The sequence below is a fragment of the Hydra vulgaris genome, chromosome 13, assembly GCF_038396675.1.
Source record: "Hydra vulgaris chromosome 13, alternate assembly HydraT2T_AEP".
NCBI lineage: Eukaryota > Metazoa > Cnidaria > Hydrozoa > Anthoathecata > Hydridae > Hydra > Hydra vulgaris.
In genome coordinates this window covers 54,382,745-54,406,212 of record NC_088932.1, presented here as the reverse complement: position 1 = coordinate 54,406,212, position 23,468 = coordinate 54,382,745, and the positions used below count along the sequence as shown (strand labels likewise).

The following is a 23,468-nucleotide window of genomic DNA, read 5'->3' as shown; positions in this document are numbered from 1 at the left end:
TATTATGTTTCGTGAAGTAGCTGATAATACGTGCATATCTTCTTTGTGCAATCTAATGATGCTTGTATCAGAATTCTATAAATTAAATATGAACAGAAACCATGGTGTTACACTTTCAAATGTTTTCTTTAAGAACTATTGTAATTTATATTCTCCAAGGTCTGAAAAAGAACCGAAACAAAAACTTTTAAAACTTAGATAACAAAGGTCAACAGCAACTGCTTTTTTGTTAAATTGAACTGTTAAATTTAAATAATTATACTGTATATAACTATAATAGAACAAAAGAAAAAAGTATTATTACTTTTTAATATATTTTAAATGTATTTTTGTTGTTTATTATTATTTCTTCCTTAAAAATTAATTTTTATGTTCAGTTCAGGTTATTTTTTATGTATTTTTTGTTTAAAAAACTCGCCTCCAGTTTATGACGTCATCCGCACGGTGAATAGGCCTGTTATAAAGTAAGCCATGCGCTAAGTGCTAACTATTATAATTTTCGTAATCACCTACCGTGCAAAAGATTAAACAATGTTATACAAAAAATACTTATATTTTTTGATAAAATTTAAAATATTAAATGTTTTTACGACTATTTTGAACTTTTATCAAAAAAAATTATATAAGTTTTAAGCCGTAAAAAAACTAGACAAACTTTTTTTTACTGTTAAAGATTTTCTTAAGAAAGCAATAAAAAACATTTGCGGGTAAGAAAACATTTCAAATCTTTAAAAATACATCTTAAAAATTATTTATTTGTGAAATAAGTTAGTTTTGTATAAAACAGTGCTAAAAAAATAAATTAAAAAAAAAAAAAAAATTTACTGATTTTTTCAAAAACCACGGTAGGTGCTTCTTCACGGTAGGGGGTGCCATGACCCTACGTTGAATATTTTGAATTTATTAAAAAGAAATTTATTGTGCGAGAAGCAATCCACATTTCCAATAATTCTTACAGTGTTTTTTGTTTAATCAAAAGCTTTTTATTTTTAGATACATTAGTGCTGCACCAAGCAACGTTAGCGTAATTTAGATAGCAATGAATGAAAGAAAAATAAATAAATTTCAAACAAGTTTGGTTTAACAACTGTTTGGCTTTATATAAGAGGCCTATATTTTTTGAGATTTTATTATGGATTATACGTATGTGCTCTTTCCACGTTGCATTTTCATCTAAAACTACACCTAGAAACAACAAAGAACGCTATCTTTTGACATAAGAGTTATTAATTAAAAGCTTAGGAAGTTTTAAGGGAAGTTTGTCTTTATCATGAAGACAATGGAAGAAAGTATACTTTGTTTTTTTAATATTTACGGACAATTTATTCGATATAAACCATTCGCTTAGATTCGCAAGCTCTTTGTTCATTGTTGCAAAAAAAATATTAATATCTTAATTAGAATAAAATACATTAGTATCGTCGGCAAATTTTCGGCAAATTAAGTTTAAGATATTAAAAAAAATTTAATCAAGTCATTTATATAAATGAGAAATAAAAGCGGTCAAAGAATTGATTCTTAGGGGACTCCGCAGTTAATTACCATAAAATCTGTTTTTTCTAAAGTCTCTATTTAAACATTTAAACATTGGAGTTTTATACAAAGCTCGAACTTATCTCAATTAGAAAAACTTAAGACAACTGTATTTCTGTTCTATTCACTGCTACATTTAATAGGACATTTTATTAATTTTTTTGTAACCTAATAAATTAAGATAACATACAATTCAAATAGATTTTCTTTTTAGTTTTTATCCCAATAGTAAAACTTTACTATCTTATATCGAAAAGTACGACCACTCGAACAATTATGGACGGTAGTGTACATATAACTGCCAAATGTCACAATAGGACACAAAGAAGTTCAAAATATCAGCATTCGTTAATTTAATTTTGCAGATAACTTACAAAACTCATTTATCTACATCTAGCGCAAAGGTTTTGTGGCTACTGACTTCATTTCCTTTTTTTTTCTTCAAAAAGCTAAGAGTAAAGAGGTAATAAAACTACTGTTGATTTTTAAAATTTATTAAGTATTTTATCATCTGCCCTTTCTTCTTAAGCGCTTTTTATATACGTTTTGGCATCCTTTTAGAAAGTTTTTAAAGTATTTCAGAAGCATGTCCTGAATTCATGTTCTTTATTTCCTCATCACTTTTGGAATCAAACTGGACGACTTTTTGATCTTATTTTTTAAAAACGTTTTCTGAACTGTAGCTGCGCCACTCCAACAAATTAACTGCTTTGGTCAAATTCCATATCATTGATTGTTACCATATCATTGCTTTAACGTATGGTAACGTGCGGCATCTTGCATAAAATAAGTTGATTAATAAATTTTAAACGGATCCAAAAGTTGGTTTTAAAATTTGTTCAAATTTTATTGTTCCATTTTTAGGAAGAAAGTATAATGCTTATCTTTCCTGTTTCCCACTAAAGCAACCTCAAACCATTATGTGGGCGCAATGTTTGACAGTTCTATGCGTATTTTAAGAATTTGGCCCTTACTTATCTGTAATAAACGTCGTCTAAACACATGAAGCTAGACCGTTGCTCTGCTGTCCATTTGGGTTTTACCGATAAAATTCAGTAAATAATAATTTTTACAATACTAACACGAAAAAGTTGCAATAGAATCAAAAAAATCCTAGATTTAAATTATTTTATTTACATCATTTATATCATTCCTAAAGTAACTAGCTGAAGAAGTGATTTCAAGACTTAATAGATTTAGTTTCCATTGGTAATAGCTCTTACATTTGATCTGCATTGTCCAAAATCAATGTGATAATTTTCCAAAAAATCGCAAGCAATCCAGTTAGTTAAATGTTTGCAGCTTGTTTAAGAAATAACCATAAAATTACTTTTAGATTATTACTGAACATTTAAAAACGTTTTTCAAAGACGCCTCTTTGAAAAATTGAAGTTACATAGTTATTATTATTCATCAAAAACACACATATGGGGATCTAAGCTTGACAGGACTTTCTGGATCTCTGCCGGCATAAAAATCTGCAGTTTTTGCAGTAAATTGTGATCTGATTTTTGTGTAGAAACTAGTGCAGCTTGAAAAAATGCGTTCGAAATCTGTTGATCTGTTGATGTTCAAGATTTTCTGTTCTTTTACTCGTATTTCGGTACAACAAAACTTTTGCTTAAGCTATTTGAATTGATCAGCTAGATTTAGCTAGTAGTGGTCTCATCATTAGAAGTAAATCCAAAAAGTCTAAACATAAGTTTTCCAGCAAAATTTAAAGTATTTTTTAATGGAACAACTAAAGGATTTTTTAGACACCTTAACAGCTGCATTACATTTCCGTTAATTTTTTCATCGACGCGCTTTTTAAATTTGAATGCAATAAAGATGGGATTTCTGTATTCATAGCAAATAGTTTTGCAACAATGAATTCAAGAACAGTATCTGCTATCGATAACGTTCTCAGCTAAAGAATTCCACTGCAAGTTTTGCTGTATGTAATGAAATTAATGAATCAAAATCTAGCTTATTGATTAAATCAAGAGTATTTAATTCAGTAAATGTCTGGAATAAACATTTCTTAGTTTTTAGCAAAGACGCAGTCATTGAAAAAAAAGAGAAACCCAACGATGACAAACATACTGTTCGATTTCTTTACCAGATTCCTCAGTAACTTTCAAAAAAATTTAATTACGAACTGATAACATTTTTATTATTTTCACTTCTTATCGTGCACTCATCAAAATTTCACGGTAGTCAACATTAATCTCATTGTTTACTGATTCAAAGCTAAAATTATCATCGTAAATTTCATGTTCATCTTTTTCTGAATCACTGTCCGTTTTTTTGGAAATTGGTACGTTTGTGTCTTTATTTTTCTTGTATAACGTGTCGCACGCACCAAGATGAATTGCATGATTAAAGCAACAACGTCCGTTAATTGCATGAGCTTCTTATTGATTGCTGCACCATCTTAAGTAGAACCTACTTTATATCTTTCCATATAACCAAATAAATTCAAATGATCTTTAATATTTTGTATTAAACTTTCAGCTGGTTAGGAACCATAAATCCTAATGAGGCCAATTTTTAGGTTTTCTTACATTCGCTTTCATGCAGGTTGACGCCAATGTGCCGCAAAGATCAGTGACGGATCCAGAATTTTTTGCTATTTGAGATAGCTAACTTCCATGCATGAAGCAAACTTCAAAAATTTGTTTGCTTTTACTTATGTCAAATCATGATTCTTTGCAAAAAAAATCAGAGATGTGCATTCATCAGGGGTTAAGTGGAATTTATTCCCATTTGAATTTTTTTGATAATTTTTTGTTTATCACTTCCTTTTTATCCGAAAAATCTTGATGAATTAAGTTCATCACAGTCGTTGGACTTTTAGGAAGATGATTTCTTCTTTGTTGAATTGATGAGCAAATAAATTTGTTGTTAGTTATTGTATTAATCGAAACACCATCTGTAACTAAATCAGCTACAATTATTTTGAGGCTCGTTTTTCGTAAATAACTCTCTATGATTTTAATTTTTTTATCCGGTGGTGAATTTGAGCTGCTGCTGCTTAACTCTCCGGTCGAATGACTATTGATAGTAATTCCATGACGCAAAATATGAATTTGAAAAGTAGTTGTGAATCCACCGGAGCATGTTACAACAACCGCATCTATTACAAATGTCTTCAACATCTCTTGAATTTGAAATTTTACGCCGGGCAGCAAATTTCCAAACTAATGTCATGATTTCGAAACTAATGACGTGATGAAGATGAATATATTTTCAAAAAATTAAATAGCTGATAGAAACATTGCGAATTATTTTTATTACATACCTATACGTTAATACTTTGTTGAACAAAAATATACACTAAAAATAACCGTATGTTTTTTTAAGGATTAAAAATCTTTAATGTAAAGAACAGGCCATCTTATTTGAATATTCAAATTCTTTATATTTGAATATATTTGCGTGTTTTATTCAATATTTAAACATTTGTTTTGGAATACTTGAATAATTTTGAAAATGAAAAGAAAAAACCGATTACCGAAAACCTCTTTCCAGCGGTTTTCGGTAATCGGTTAAAACCGTTTGAAAACCAATACTGAAAGTAACAAGTGATGAAGATAAAGTCAGCAATGACAAATCTGAATTTGACACCGAATGCAGTTTTCTTGGTGATAGGATGAATGAAAATTAATTATTCAGAGAATTTCTTATATCCTTCACTACATGTTTAAATCTTTACATTTTTGCAGGCGATATATATATTTTTTCTACTTTCATATTACTTGACTTTTAGTTATGATTTTAAGTTGCGCGGATTGCTGTATGCATACTTTTTATTTTTTTAGTCAATTTTTTGTTTTATTTATTTTTTGTTTGGTGACATATTTTTTGTATATCTTCGTTAATATTAGTGTTTACGAAACATTTTGTTTATTATTATTGTTACTACTGTTAAGGTGCATTGTCTGTCTTATTTATATTTTACTCTGAATAATTCCATTCCAAAAGTAAAAGTAAAACATTTGCATCAAAAAAGTAAAAAAATTTGTCAAGTTATTTCGAAAATCTTCTTTCAAAAATGACGTTCCCCAAGAAGAAATTAAAAACAGCACGGTAAAGAGGTTTCGCTTATCCTTGACTACAGTACATGACGAAACAGTCAATTGTTGATGGTTTAACAGTTTTTCAAAGATAAAGGTTCAATCAGAGAAGTATTATATAATATTTCTCCACATTTAATTTGCAGTAATAGTAAAGTAAACATTTTATACGAAATTGTTGCTGCTCTTGAACCAGCGATTAGCAGCAGAAGCCCTATGGCGGCAGAATCCAACTCTTCCTACTGCTAAGGAAATTTTTATATTTTTCGTGAACAGATTGAAATAACGAGACTCAACTCTTTGCATCTTAATGAAGAGTGCAGTTTTGAGACGTTTTAAGTAAAAAAGGCAGAGCAATCTTGTAAGCTTAAACAGATACCTTCCAAATTCAGAATGTTTATCTGACATTGAAGAACATAAAGTTTTCAAAATGCCTTCAAAGTCTTTACTTCATAAGGCTGCATAATATTTGCTGTGTAAAATTTTCACAACGAATCCAGATGACTTAGAATTCATTCAAGAAGTGGATGGCTCAGCAAATCTCGACGAAAATCTACTTATTTAAATATAAACTCGAAGATTCAGCATTCGGAAAAAAACTAGCGCCAAATATTGGTCTATACTTATATATATTTCATGAGAAATATTGGTCTATATTTATATATATTTCATGAGAAATATTGGTCTATATTTATATATATTTCATAAGAAATATTGGTCTATATTTATATATATTTCAGAAGAAATATTGGTCTATATTTATATATGTTTCATAAGAAATATTGGTCTATATTTATATATGTTTCATAAGAAATATTGGTCTATATTTATATATGTTTCATAAGAAATATTGGTCTATATCTATATATGTTTCATAAGAAATATTGGTCTGTATTTATATATATTTCATAAGAAATATTGGTCTATATTTATATATATTTCATAAGAAATATTGGTCTATATTTATATATGTTTCATAAGAAATATTGGTCTATATTTATATATGTTTCATAAGAAATATTGGTCTATATTTATATATGTTTCATAAGAAATATTGGTCTATATTTATATATGTTTCATAAGAAATATTGGTCTATATTTATATATGTTTCATAAGAAATATTGGTCTATATTTATATATGTTTCATAAGAAATATTGGTCTATCAAGCAACTAGAAAGAGAACTGTCAATCTTAAACTTTTTTTTGATGCACTAGACACTAACTCTCAATCAAGTATTTAGTCTGATTTGGCAAACTAGATCCAGAATGAATGACAACTTACATAATAGATTTCTTCAAAGCACAATTTTTATCAATGTAACAATTATCAATAAAAATATTAATACTTTTATTATTTAAGTATTAATATTTTTATTGATAATTGTTATTTTGATAAAAAATTGTGCTTTGAAGAAATCTATAAAGTAAGAAGTCATTCATTCTGGATCTAGTTTGTTAAATCATTCTGGTTCTAGTTTGTTACTGTAAAATTGGTAAAAATAATGAAGAAGCATAATTTATCAGTAAATATCGGTAAAAACAAAAAAAATAAAAAAAACAATCATAGAATCTCATAAATTTTTTTTTGTTTCAAAATAATGTCTTTATAAGATTCAGATCTAATTAGATCTTTATTATTTGTACCAATTTTACAGTAAATTTAATAGTCGGTAAAAGCTTAACCTTTTTTATTTAAAGGAATCCAAAAAAAAGATTTTTAGCTTAGGCAAGAATTTTAATAACAATAGTTTCTGATCTCTTTGTACATTCCATTATTATTTGTACACTCCATTTTTATTTTTACGATTTTGCAATTATATACGATCTGCTAGCCTATATTGCTATTATATTATCTGTCTATAATATCTTAAAGAAATTTTTTGTAAACTTTTTACTTTTTTGTAAATTTTTTATTTTTTTATTTAAACCTTGTTATTCTTTTATTGTTGCAAAACATAAACTCTTTTATTTACTACGTGAAATATTTAACATGTAAAAATGTAACGCGTCGTTTTACTGCGATTTTCGACAACAAGACTTCTACGAATTTCCGCGTTTTATGTATATATATATATACATATATATATATATATATATATATATATATATATATATATATATATATATATATATATATATATATATATATATATATATATATATATATATATATATATATATATATGTATATTAAAAATATTCACTTATAATAGTTATATTAATTTACCTTGTAAGTTTTATGAAATGTCAACGAAATGTTTTAAAGTGTTATAAATACCTAAAAAAAAAAAAAATTTAATGGGATTTTTTTCTCCAATCCAAAAAAAATAATAGGGCCTTTATTCACGTCTGTTAACTCTGCACTTGTTAATTTTTTTAAGCAAGCTGTAGCAAATTTATGAAATAGTAATAAATATACTACAAAATAAATAATAAAAATTGAGAATCTTTATCACTGTATATAGTTCTGAATCACGTCTTCCAAACTTCTAGAGAGCAGATAGCAGTTTGTGTTGAAGTAGTAACTTTATTTGTGCGCTGTCCCAGCGAGCACAGACGTTCTTTGGACGTCTATACAACGTCTTATGGGCGTCACAAGTCCGTAGGACGTTTTTAAAACGTCCAGCGGACGTTCTGTGTCGACTGAGATGTATTACGTCTTTCAAGTCATAAGCAGTTTACGTTGAAATAAATTAATACGTGTGCTGTGAAATACGTTTTACTATTTGTAAGCGAATAGTAGTAGAGAATTATATAAAAAGAGTTTATAATGTAAATAGTTTGATTCACAGTCAGATAATAATATAAAATAACAACTTGGTAAAAAGATTTGACTAGTGTTTCAGGCAACAATTCCCCACAAAACTAGCGAACGCAGTCGTTTGAGTTCTGGTTTCAAAATTTTTAGAGAAGCCGTAGCACAATGGTTAGCGCGCTTGGTTCAGAAACTAGAGATCTCTGGTTTAACACCACCTCTGGGCAAGTTTTACAAAATTGGTTAGAAAGAAGACGTAAATTTCCTTTCAAATGCTCTTCCACGGTGCTCTGTGATAAGACCTCTGTGTAAGGACTTCTTGGGGCACCTAAAACAAAAATTAAAAAAAAAAATAGAACCAAGATCTTCAAGATTTGGAGCCAGTTCTAGTCCAATAAGTGACATTCATAAGGAATGAGGCTTGAAGTTTCTAGTTAAAAGGTCTTTCGTGGTGCTCCGTGATAGGGCTGTGGTACCTTAAGATATTAAAGTCAATTTTGAAAAAAAAAAGTTATGAATTTGATTAATTATTCTTTTGTTCGCAATTAAATAAACGTTTAATTTAACATTTTAACATTAAGTTTCAATAATTTGGCATTATGTCTACCAAGTGGGCCATAACTACGCCATAGCAACTAAACATTTGTAAAAAGTTTGCAAAACGATTACTTTGTAAATAATTATGCAAAAGAGCTGAAATTTTGACATTTTGCTCTTCATAGTAATTAAATTCATCTGAGAAATAGTTTTTGTTCAACGCATTTTAGTTCTTATATTTTATTATATTAATCTTGCTTGACTCGCCTAATTTGTTAGAGTTTTTTAGTTTTTTATACCCCTATTCTAAAATATTTTTTATTTTTCATTTATTTTTTCTCAAATGAATTTTGTTGTTATGTTTATAATATGTTCTAAATTTGATGTTAATAAGACAAATTCTGAGTAATCATTTCACAAAAATTATGCTTACTTTTACTTTTTAATTGGGTAATCGAGGAAAAGATTTTCAAGTAAGAAAATATGAAGAATACACGGAAAAAACGATTAAGTCACATTTAAAAAGTTTTGAGAAAGTATTTATGAATCATTTATAAAAGTCTTGTATAAAGTTAGAAAAATTTTTTTTTAATAAAAATTACAAATTTTTTATTAAAAATGTAAACTTCAGATAAATTAATCAAGAAAATTAATCACTTCTATGATTTATATGAAAACTTTTATAAATGATAAATATACACTTTCTCAAAACCTTTTAAATGTGAAAATGCCGTTTTTTCCCGTATACTCTTCATATTAAATTTTTTTTTTAAGTTTTCCTGATGTTTTTTGGGGTACCACTTTAAAAACTTCTGGGAGCAAAAAAAAAATAAAAAAATAAAACGACGGCCTCTCGTCAATTATCATTAGGCATTACGTAAGTCTTTAAAACACCAACTTACAGCTGCTAGACACACCACAACAAGGTCCATGCTATTACACTGTACAACAATTTTTAACTTTTTGAAAAAAACAAGAACCAAATTAGGTTATCTTTATTAATTCAGACGTGCTGATTCCATATATGTAATCAGTTATGCTGTAGCACGTCACAACTTTTTGTAATAACGATTTAAAGATATAACGTAAGATGCATTTTTCTATACATATGAATAAGTGTATGAACATGTTTATTATCACTTTTAACACAAATTGTTTACTTGTATTTAATTGTATTTAGCCTGGCGTTTGAATGCTGCATCGGGTTCATTGCGCTGCAAATTCCAGCAGTAATCTGCAAGCATGGCTCCACTTTCCCTTGTATCTCCTTCCATTGTGGCAATACTCTGATGAAAGCGCTCGCCATTTTCATCATATACATCTCTATTGACAGAGAAGAAGGAAAGATGGGAATGAAGAAAGTGGAGCTTCAGCGACATGTTACAACCCAGTTGTTGATAGGATGCAATTAATCTGTCTACCAAATCAGCGTAATTTGGTGCAATATGTTTTCCAAGAAATCCCTGGCACACCCGTTTGAATGCATCCCATGCTGCAAGTTCATATTGATCCATCGTTCCCAAAAACGTTTCATCCAGCATCAGTTCTCGTATTTGGGGCCCCACAAAAATGCCCTCTTTAATTTTGGCGTCACTGATTTTAGGAAATTTGGTCTGCAAATACTGAAATGCTGGTTTGTCGTGATCTAACGCCTTTACAAACTGTTTCATGATTCCAAGCTTGATGTGAAGATTGGGCAAGATGATCTTCTCTTTATCCACAAGGAGTTCACGAATGACGTTATGGGAACCAACCTCAAATGTTTCTCGTTGTGGCCAACATTTCCTTATATAATGTTCTGATTTCATCCTGCTATCCCATTTGCAGAGGAAACACATGTACTTAGTAAAACCAGCCTGCAATTCATTTAGTATAGCAATAACTTTCAAATCTGCACATATGGACCATCTCTGTATTTAATTCTGTCCAGAATAAGTAATATATTCACATAGCTTTCCCTCAGGGTTAACGAATGTGCTATGGGAATGGAAGGCAGCACATTTCCAGTATGCAGTAATACTGCCTTAATACGATAAAGTGATGCGTCAATAAACAAATTCCACATAGATGAATTGTATTGTATTTCTAGATCATCAAACAATCCACTGATGTCATTACAGAAGCAAAGTTCTTCATCCATAGAGAAGTATTACTGCAGTTCCCGTGATCGCTTTCTAAATGACGACACTCTTGCATCAACAGCCAACAGATGCCACTCCTGGAGACGTGAAGCCAGCAATTCACTCTGTTGCTTTGTTAAATACAAATCTCGAACGAGATCTTTCAGGTCAGATCCTGTTATGAAGTGGGGTTTACGCTCTGTATCTTCTGGCAACTCGTAACTATCATCGTCATCAGTATCCTCGTTTGAATCAGAACTGTCCGTGTTTGGGATTTCCGATAGAGGTTCAGGAACAGGGAGTTCAGCCGAATGAGGAACAGGAAGAATAGCTGAAGGTAGATTTAGGTACACTATAGCTTTCTTACCCTTAGAATTGCGACCTGATATGTTAACAGAACAGAAATAGCAATCTGAGCAATGATTTTTGGGTTCACGCCACACCATTGGCACCCCAAATGTTGGTCCTCCACCAGTCCTGTTCGCCCACAACGATAGTGAACTAGCGCACCTCACACAGCATGCATGAGGCGCCCAGTTCTTATCCTGGTCGCCGACTTTGCAACCAAAGTATAGTTCATACAGTTTTTTCACATGTCTTCGTCTGCATCTCTTTAAAGTCAGTTCGCCACAAATGTAGCAAAAGTTGTCGGCTTGATTTTTACAAGTTCTGGGCATATCTTGTTTCAATATACACTGTATTATATCTATATATTACTTAGCTAACTGTAGTTTATCTAAAATAAAACAGACTTACATTTAGTCTAATACAAGGTTAAACAAGTGCAAATAGGTATATGATAAAGAAATGCTAATAAATAAATTATAAACAACTGCTAATAAATATATTAAAAATCACATTGATAACTTTCATTGTGAAAATCGAAAATTTGAAAATGTGAATTTAACCAAAATTGGTGGGTCACACAACAAAACGGACATCATTTTCGTAATCTCCAAATCAAAATACATAAGGGAGTGTCAATGGCATTTCCGTTTTTTTTGTTGTTGTTGTACAGTGTTATTAACAGAAACTAAGAATATTAGCGCGTGTTACAAATTCATGAAATTACTTCAGATGTCTGCAAAACTTTGCACTAGCTGTACACCGTTGCTAAAAATTCATAATAAACCTATGCAGCTAATCCAGAGAAACGGCTTGAAAGTGATGTCAGGATCACAAAAGTATAAGTTTTAAAATCTAACTAATTTGTTTCGGAAAATAAATCACATTTTGTTTTTTATTCTATAACAGCAACAAAGTAAATGACAGCTTTTCATTTTTGTTGCATTTTTATATCATTCAAAAAAGATTTCTTATAATTTCTTGAATCAAGAATCTTGGGTGTAATAAATATTCCAAAAATGATCTTTTTTAATAAATTTTTTTTTTTGTTCTAGGAAACTGGCATACAATATAGCACTTTTATACTAATTTAAATATTTTAAATTTAACTTCGGCGAAAAGGCTATTATTAGTATTATATTAGCGTTCGATCAAATCATCCTGTTAGTTGCTACTTTAAGTAAAAAATAATTATATTTTTAAAATGCCTAGTGAAGCAAAATGATATAAAAAGTAATATGACTTACAAATCATTAAATAAAAATTAACTATAGCATAGTGATTGTTAAACAACAATAATAATTAATACACATAATACATAAACTTCAAAATAAATTATAAAGTTTTAAAAGAATTAAAACATCTTTTTAAACATCAAATTAACCGACTCCGCTATCGCGTGACATTGATATCAACCGTAATAAACTAACTAAATTGCATGAATATTAAAATTTAATATGTAATAAAAATGATTTGATATGAATATTAAATCATTTAATGTGAAAGTTTTTACTAATTTAAATGTGATGAGCATAAAATTTGACATTCTGCTCGTTAGACTTCAAAAGCATAATCTCTTAAGTTTTATTTAAAAGGCTAAGTTCAAATTTTATGCATTTTAGTGATATGCATCACCCCTATTTTTTAATGCCATAATACAATTAAACTAAAAATCTGGTTTTCAAATTATCAGAGATTATGTAAATTAGTGGGATCCCTTAACATGCAGTTTTGATAAGTAGCAATACTTTAGCAATAGCAATAATTTAAGTTTAACTAAAAAACATAAAATCACACAACGATGTTATGTTGTTTTTTTTCATTTTTATTTTTTTATCTTGATCTAAAGACTTTGTGATTTTCATATATTTCACGTCATTATGTAAATAAAAATCATAAGGTTTTTAGATCAAGGCTATTCATCATTAAATCATTAAAAAAAAAAAAAAAATTCATTTTGTATTGATTTTAAACAATTGAATAAACAAGGCCATTTTAATGTTGAGCATTTAAAGCACTGAAGAACAGATACAAGTATAAACCAACTTTTTTTTTAATATTTTGGTAATTTTCATAATTTCTTAAAACCCTACTACCTTAAAAAGTATAGCTAACTATTTTGCAACAATACTTATATAATATACAATATCAATAAAAAATGAAATAACAAGTTGAAACTTGAACAATTTTATTTCTAAATAATTGCTTACTAATGTGTTTTTTATGTCGTGACTGTATGATAAATATAAAAACTTTTTAAAACAAATAGATGTTATTTTTATAAAAATAGCGTTAAAGTATGCTTTGATAAATTATGCTACTAAATAATTTAGTTTTTAAATTACAATTGTTCAAACATTTAATGAAATAAATTTTGCCACAACGTAGTTGTACACTTTGAATTTTATTCTAATGTTAAATGTTATTAATTATGACACGAATTTAAAATATAACGATGAATGTGTAAAATAGAATAAATAGAATAAAAAAACAAAACATGACTTATTAACAAACCTTATTAACAAAAACAAAACATGACTTATTAACAAACCTTAATAACAAAATTATTTAAAAAATATATATAAATAAAGATTTTAAACACTTATTAAAGAAATATATGCAATGTAACGTTTCTAAATATGAGAAATCACAAGTAACTATGGAAACAAACTGCAATTAAAATTGCAAACTATTGTTTCGCTTTTACTTTAATAAAATTAGAAGTGCACACAACAACATTGCTACCGTTACTATTCTGCAAAATATTAACATACTTGCTCTGCAAAATATTACATCAACATATTTGTTCTTCGTTTAGTATAGTATCAACAGCATGTAAAACATCTTCACAAATGTGAGTTGGTATAACTAATTCAGGTCTATAAACTGTATCACGATGCAAGTGGTTTAGATCATTTGGTTCATTACCTGTATAATTTGATACACCTGTTTTTACGAGTATGGATTTCATTCGTCGAGGTCCTTGATTAGAAGTTGGATGTAGCGCATCAGTTACTTAAATAACAATAACACAACAATATGATTAATACTCATTCAACCCGGTTACCAGTTAACCAAAAATATAAAGTTTAAATATCAAAAATGGATTAATAAGAATCAAAAATTTAGCTGGTTAAGATTATTTATTAGTAAATTAAAAACCAAAAACTTGTTGTTGTTTGTTGATTTGAATATTTCTACTTTAATCAGTATATGATTACTTATGTACCAGCTCTGTAACCAGTGCTTGATTACTTATGCAGGAACGGATCCAGGATTTTTTGGTGTTTGGGATAGCTAACTTCCAGACATGGAGCAAACTCCAAACATTTGTATTATGAGATAATGCTAAGAAACTTAAAATTTATTAATGAATATAAGTCTTGTTGAAAATAGTACAAAAATTTTTTCATCAACTTGTTGCCCTCACGTTTTGGGTGATGGGGGTTGGGGATTAAGTCAAAAGACTTTTTCATTCCCAGCCTCCAATTGTCGCAATTTTTTGCAAAGCCTCATTATTTGACATAAGTATAAACAAATAAATATTTGGAGTTTGTTTCATGTCTGGTAGTTAGCTATCTCAAACAACAAAAAATCCTGAATCTGCCACTGTACATACGTATTAGTTATGTAATTGGTATATGACTACTTTTTGTATCAATTATGTAATCAGTATGACAACTTTGCTCAACTCAGTAAAGTACTGTAATCAGTGCATGACTACTTATGCATCAGTTATGTAACCATTATACGATTACTTATGTATCAGTTATGTAATCAGTATGACAACTTAGCTCATCAATAAAATAGACATAAACCTTGTCAGCAAATGGGTAAAAATATATTAGCCTACAGGTAGTGAACTTTTTTCTATTATAATAACATAAAAAATAAATGACAATAATAACTATAACTATAATAAACAATTATTGCAATACTATTAAATTTATATTCTTCAAATAAAATTTATGTTCTTCATCAATTTTTTTTCTCCTTTTGCATGTTCAGCTCTTGAGATCAGCTAGTTGACATAGAAACATTGCCATAGAAACAAAGCATTACAAAATAAAAACACCAGATCTCACCCACTCATGCACGAAGATTCTCAATCTGTCTCTTTTTTTTTAAAGGACACATAAAAAAAGGATTTTTAAAGGATACATAAAAAAAAAAAGAAATATAAAGCATACCAATATCAGAGCCTTGTAACGCCTTTAAATAATTGTTGTATAAATTTGCACCATAAATATCTGTGTCAATATTATCTCTAAATAAAAGCATATAAGTACAATTATTAAAAATACAATAAAAATATTAAATTTTTAGGTATCAAAATTTTTATTACTTTTTTCACTTGAACCTTTATACTTATAAAAACGTTATCAGGATAGTTAGTATTATGGTACCAAATCAGTCAATAAAAAAGTGCTTATATGTTGTATATACTATTATATAGTGTTGTATATACTATTATGTAATGTTGTTTATACTATTATGTAATGTTGTATATACTATTATTATTTAATTTTGTATATACTATTATATAATGTTGTATATACTATTGCATAATGTTGTATATACTTTTATATAATGTTGTATATATTATTATATAATGTTGTATATACTATTATATAATGTTGTATATACTATTATATAATGTTGTATATACTATTATATACTGTTCTATATACTATTATATAATGTTGTATATACTATTATATAATGTTGTATATACTATTATATAATTTGTATATACTATTATATAATGTTGTATATACTATTATATAATGTTGTTTATATTATTATATAATGTTGTATTTACTATTATATAATGTTGTATATACTACTATATAATGTTGCATATACTATTATATAATGTTGTATATACTATTATATAGTTGCCTTTTAAAGTACAAGTACTAACATTTAGTATATAAATAATGGAGTTTTAATTTTTCAGGCATTTCTCTCAGATATAATTTAATTTATTATCAAGATATTGCCTTTTACTTATTTACTGCCTGTTATTTCATCATCCAGCACCTACATTACCTCTAGCATTTTACCAATGTTATCATCCTAGAATGTTTAACAGTCACATATGCACTACAATACTTTTCTTGGTAGATACTTAAAGCATTTGTAGCTTTTTTAGCTTTTTGACTTTTAATCAACTTGTTCTTTTAAAACACAGAATAACGCCTTAGCATGATTTTTACCCTTAAATGTCGCTATGTTAAAATGTTTTTTATTAATGGCATTATTTTTCTTTAATGTAGACAAACCTTTCTTGATATATAATAAATATAATCCATTAAACCCATAAAATTAAATTTTTAGCTTACTTAACCTTTTTATTTTTTATCAAATTTTTTTATTTTTTATCAAAGTATTTGTTATTTTTTATCAAAAATACTCTTTGCACCTTGTGCAAAATATTGAATTCATATTTTACATTTTCATTTGCATTAAATCCAATATTCAAGCAATTTCACCGTTTGACAACATTTTAACAATTTCTATTCTTTTTTTTTTTTTTACATTAAAAACTATATAAAAAAATTATAAAATATTAACAACACTTGGCATTTACATTGCAATGTAAAACTTAAAACTTAACAATAAAGTTAGTCCAGCTATTTAAATATAAATTAAATAAACTACAACTTATTTTAGCAGAATATATATTGACTCGAATAAGAAGAAATTTGTCACTTTTTACTCTTCTTTCTCCTTGTTATTGTTTTTAACCTTATTTTAATTATTTATTTATTTTTAATTTATTTTAAATTTATTTTTAACTATTATTTTTGTTATTCCATTCTACTGGTTAATCTTTTTTTAATTATTTCTTCAAAGATTTTTAATAACACTTCATCTTATTGAAATACCTCCACTTTTCATATTATATATAATTTTTTATAACTTTTTTTTTTTAATAGACCATTATTTATTATTTTTTATTTATAAGTAACTTATTGTTTATTTGTAGTTGCAGCCTTGATGAAAGTAATCTTGAAAAAAGTCAACTTACCCTACACCATAAATGGTCTTAACTGTTGCACCATCTCCAAACATACGCGTTACAAGATTTAACATGATACCTTCAGTATAACGATATGTGAAGATATTTGGCTTACCAAGAACTGCAGTGTATTGAAGAGGTTTCCCATAATATTTCTAAAATAATAAATAAAAATTCTTATTTTCGTAACTCACAATAAACTTTCTTGCACAATAAACTTTCTTGCACAACACAAACTGACCAGAAAAAGTGCTTCAAGACAGAGAAGAAAACCACCATGCCCAAGTCTAAAAAAATTTAAATAAATTTATAGATAACATGTATATACACACTATTTAACACATTTATGTGAAAAGCAAATATGCATATAAACATTTTATGTGAACAACATAAATATATATACACTAAATTTAGCACATTTATGTGCATTATCGTACATATTTCACACACTTAAAGTTTTGTAACTCTAATCCCAACAGCTTTTTCAAAAAACAAAATATATATATATTTTATATATATATTTTAAAGCATAGATTCCTAAAATAATTATAAGCATTTTAAAGCTATTCCTGCTGTGAAGAATATGAATGGATGTACTTTAAAGGTTAAATAGAAGTAGAGACTGATTATATAAGACCATGTAGAAAACTGGGCAATCATTATTTCATAAATGATAACATTAAAGTGATTAATAAAATTTCTTGATTTTGAAAAAGACAGAGAGAAAACAATGGAGGGAATATAAAATGCACATTACAAAAATGTATATTAAAAATAAAACAATAATATAAAAAATTTTTAAAACATAAAAAACATAAATGACTATTTTTAATAAATGTAAAAGCTATAACAGCATGGTTTTATAACGATGATTACACTATGTAATAAAATATTTGTCCTTGAATTAAAAGTGCTTTCTATATCAAAATCAATATATGCTAAATCTAAAGATCTAAAGACTTTGGAAAATAATAACAACATTGTGGAGAAACTTTAATTTTATCACCACAGCACAAAGAAAGTTCTTATTTAGTGAGACAGAACAAAAAAAAATCTTAGTTTAATTTATACTATCTAGTGCTTTACTGTCTTTGTCTATTGCATATTGGAAAACATAGACAGCAAAAATCACACAAAAAGGTTTAGATATGAGTAGAATTTCAAGAGTTGCAAGTGCTCTGTTGGAAGTGTTCTGTAAATCACTTTAGATAGTATGAACTTTGAGTTTCATTCCCTATCCAATTTTGGTAAATTTTTTATGAGAATTTGAACCAACTCTATTTAGTTTTCAGTCTTGTGATTACCCAGGATGTCATGAACAACTGCAACAAAACAAACACATGAACAACTACAATAACAAAGACTTAATTTTGCTAAAGCAAATCTAAAAAATCAAAATTAAAAACTTATAATCCTTTTTTCCTGAACAAACTTGTAACGTTGCACATATAAGTAATTATATAAAATTAAGGCAGGAAATTTCACACATCACTTAATGCAGGGTATAATACTATTTAACATATTTTCCTATAGTACACCGACATGTAGTAATTAGAACTTGGCTGATCCTGAGAGGAATGCAAAAGTATGCCTTGTAGACACATATTTTATGACATGCTTTTCTTTACAATTATCTATTCTTTTACAATCTTGCCTTTACTAAACTGCCCACACGCATAGCAAAATGCATCTGCTGGATGCAGACAACCTCTTAACTGCTCTTCAAATACAATTCTTTTTTTATTCATCAATAACACAAACTGAAATATTGGTTCCAGTCCCCTGTGCTTTTATACTTGTATGACTACTTTAGACATTTCAAGATCATTCTATAAGTTTCTTCAAAGTTTCTTGAAAGCTAGAATACTCTGGAAAATTCTTTGAACTTCTGGACAAATCTAGCTGTTCTAGAATATTCTCAAAAATGCTCAACCTTCACACAGTAAAAACTAGTGGTGTATGAGTTGATCATTTACTTGTAATTTAGCAAACGGAGATTCTGGGATGTCTTGTACAACCAAATTTATAATTAATAATCTTTATGTTAAGACATTTTGACAGTTTCGTAAAGAATAATGCTTTTGTAAAGATGGTTTAACTTACTTTACAATAATAATTATTAAAATATAGTAACAATTTTTGTTTACTTAAAAATCAAATGGTTTATTTTGAAAACAATGAAATATATATGTTTAAATGTGGCTTTTTTTATTTTTGTTATATTTTGAATAATAAAAACAACATTCAATGTTGTTTTTATTGTTAAAAATATAACAAAAATAAAAAAAAATTAAATACCATAAAGTGCTACTTTTATACTTATATATTTCAAATGTTTTTAAAATGTTACATTGTTATATTGTTTACAAACAATGCTGCATTGTTTAACAAAGTAAACCTTTTACCGATAGATTTACTAATAGTATTACTTATATGAACATATTTTTTTTAACATAGGTACGTTTCAATTCTTAACTACCCACTGCAATACGCTAAAAGGTTTATAGATAACTGTATGGTAAACAACAATCAGAGTTTTATTTAAACATAAAAACATTTTTTATACACCCTAAGATGAGGCTATATTCAAGTTTTTTAAATGTTTTAATAATTAGAAATTTAGTTTAGTAGCCCAAAAACTATACAACTGCTTAATGAATTGTTTATTAAGCTTTTTTAGCATAAAACAACTCAAACATTCCGTCTAATGTTAATATGCTTTCAATTTTTTTTTAATATGATTTATATATGTATTTTTATTTTCCTATCTTAAATATGATTATGCAGTAGTGGTCTAGTGGTAGAGCGCTTGCCTCATAAGCAAGAAGTTCCAAGTTTGATCCCCACCATGTCCCTGTTAGTACAGCGCTCAACTTGTTTCTCCACGCAGCAGCCTTGTTTGTTATAGTTTGTGTTTCTGAGTTATAGAGATGAGAGAGGGTTGTAACCACAAAAGTAGCCTCCTCGACTGTAGTGGCCTTCTCAGCCTTGGGGAGGTAAATAATTAAATATATATATATATATATATATATATATATATATATATATATATATATATATATATATATATATATATATATATATATATATAAATTGATAAGAATATCGAAAATTTGTAATTTCAATTTAGCACATTTCAAATAAATGAATAGACATTTTTCTAATAAATATAATATTTTACTATTTATAAATAATACAAGCAATTTTTATAACTTAAAAATATGTTATGATTGTGAAAGTTGACATTAAAATAAATTTGTATATCAACAAAGTGTATCAAATATGATGCAAGTTTTATATAGGAAAGTATAATTACAATCTTCCTTAAAAACTTTAAAGATTCCTGCTTTAATTTGCTTACAATTGTTTTATTAATGTTTACATCTAAAATAAAAAATTGTGCATACATATATTTATAAAATATAATGTGTCTATATATCCATTCCATTTATTTAATGAAAAAAAGAAAATTACAAATTTTTATAATTTTACAAAATTAGGTTAGGTGTTACTCATATAGTTAAAAACTAATCATATTTATATTTATACATATATATATATATATATATATATATATATATATATATATATATACAGTACTGGTCATAAGTTTAGAGCCACCTGTTTTTTTCATCATTTTGCGGCATAAGTATAGTGAGGTTAACATTATAAGCATAACAATGCATATAGTAATTTGACAAGGTACAAATCTATTGATATTCATGAATAATTGTGTATTAAAGCAAATATAAATACTGATTTTCATGAGTTCTTTAATATTATAGCCAATTTTTGAACATTTTAACATATTTTGGTAACTTTATGATGTATTGGTATCAATGTTTTGGTTAATTCAGTTGTTACTTATGCTACTTTTTGGAATGTGTACACTAGTTAGATAATGTATTTAGTGTTATTTTCGTTTTTATTTTAGAGTTTAAGTGAAAATATTTTCTGAAATTGGCAAAGCTAAAAGCCTTGATTCAACTGTTCAGGCCCAGGTGGAGGCTTTGAAGGAAATTAGTGGCTTAAGCCTAAATGGTATAGCCAAAAAATTGAAAAAAAGTCGCCATGCTGTACAAAATGCATATAAGAAACATTTGGAATCAAATACATTCACGAACAAACCCAGATGTGGTCATCCTAGAATGTCAACTTTACGTCAGGATAGAACCTTAAAACGCCAAGATAGAACCTTAAACCTTAAAACCTAACAAATCGTCTCCTTTCTTCCAAAATTTTGTCTCGACAGTGGCACGATGTTGGTGGAACTTTAATATCTCCAAAGTCTATTCGTCGTTGTTTGAATAAACAAGGTTTGAATGGTCGTGTTGGTATTAAAAAGCCTTTTATCTCCAAAATTAATCAGCAGAAGCGCATCAAATTTGCACACAAATTTTTGCATTTTAGTGTTACTGATTGGCAAACGGTGTTGTGGTCTGATGAGTCCAAATTTAATTTAGTTGGTAATGATTTTCGACGTATTTTCATTTGGCGTCGTCAAAATGAATCATATAAACCGGAATGTTTGCAGGGAACTGTAAAGCATGGTGGTGGTAGCATCATGGTGTGGGGTTGTATGTCATCTTTTGGGCCGGGCCAGTTGCTTCAGGTGGAAGGAATCATGAATGGTGCCATGTATAGAGATATTTTGCAAAAGCATTTGCTACCTTCAGCAACAGCATTGTTTCCTGCAACTTTTCCATGGATCTTTCAGCAAGACAATGATCCTAAGCACACGTTCAAAGTGGCTAAAGATTTTCTAGCTGCTAATGGTGTTCAAGTCTTGCACTGGCCACCCCAGTCACCGGATTTGAACCCCATAGAAAATTTGTGGGATGAAATAGATCGCCGTTGTGCAGGCAAACGTGCTAGTAATAAACATGAACTTTGGGACTTTATTTCTGCCGCTTGGACTAGTATTACTGTTGTTGATTGCAAGAAGCTTGTTGACACTATGCCAGCCCGGTTGGCTGAAGTAATTAAAAATAAAGGTGGACCTACTCATTATTAATATTTTAATACTCATTTTGGTACTAATATGTTATAACAATATATTTTGCATGTTTCAGAAATATATTATTTTGCTGCACTGGGGTTATGGCTTTATAATCTGCAAAAAACTAAAAAAAATGGATTGGCTCTAAACTTATGACCAGTACTGTATCTATATATATATATATATATATATATATATATATATATATATATATATATATATATATATATATATATATATATATATATATATATATATATTATTTGTAGAAAAGAGAAAGATTGTTTACAATGCGTTTTTGCACCTTATCTAAAATAGAAAGGGCATCGTTAGAAGATCCGCACCAGATATGGCAACAGTATTCCAAACAAGGCCGGATTTAAAATTTATAGAGATAGAGAATAGATTCCGAAGTAAGAAAGTGACGAGCTCAATAAATAGATGCAGCCTTAGCAGATGCTAATTTTGTAACTGAATTGATATATGGTTTCCAAAAAAGATTGGAAGTAAGAGTTAGTCCTAGAAGATGAAGAGTAGATGATTCATCGAGTACATCGCCATTCATAAATATAGGAAGATCTAAATTATTGCGATAAAAATTGGCTGAAAAAATTAGATTTTATCTGTATTGAAGTTCACCAGCCAATGTGAGCCCCATGCTGTTGCAGAAGTGAGATCCTTTTCAAGCTCAAATACCCCCTCCAAGCAATCAGAGAGTTTTGGTTTCTTATCACGATAAGAATAAATGGTAGTATCATCAGCAAACAATGCCACCTTAGCTGTGAGAATATCTGGAAGATCGTTAATGTAAATTAAAAAGAGTATAGGGCAAAGGATAGAACCTTGAAGTTACAGAATAAGAGTGCTGTCCATCGAGGTCAACTTTTATGCTATGATTGGAAAGGAAGGAATCAATAATCGTAAAGATGTTACCAGTTACACCATAAGAAGAAAGCTTATGGAGAAGACCAGCATGCCAAACTTTATCAAAAGCTTTTGAAATGTCAAGAGCGATGGGCTTAACCTCTCCACCTTCATCTAATGCACGATAAAACCTATTAGTTATTACTGTTAGCAAATCAGCTGTAGAACGA

The 23,468-nt window shown here is 28.1% G+C and overlaps 1 protein-coding gene across 2 annotated transcripts in view; it reads right to left on the bottom strand.

The window, feature by feature from the left end:
* Window positions 1–13,521: 13,521 nt before the first annotated feature.
* LOC100206116 (haloacid dehalogenase-like hydrolase domain-containing 5) overlaps window positions 13,522–23,468 on the bottom strand; it is a 36,868-nt gene continuing 26,921 nt past the window's right edge. For both annotated transcript variants that reach the window (XM_065816872.1, XM_065816873.1), the window contains 4 exons: window positions 17,617–17,662; window positions 17,385–17,530; window positions 15,541–15,617; window positions 13,522–14,365 (listed from right to left, as the gene is read on the bottom strand). In XM_065816872.1, coding sequence (XP_065672944.1) covers window positions 14,145–14,365; window positions 15,541–15,617; window positions 17,385–17,530; window positions 17,617–17,662 — 490 coding nt within the window. In that variant the 3' untranslated portion in view covers window positions 13,522–14,144. The remainder of the gene's footprint in view (window positions 14,366–15,540; window positions 15,618–17,384; window positions 17,531–17,616; window positions 17,663–23,468) is intronic.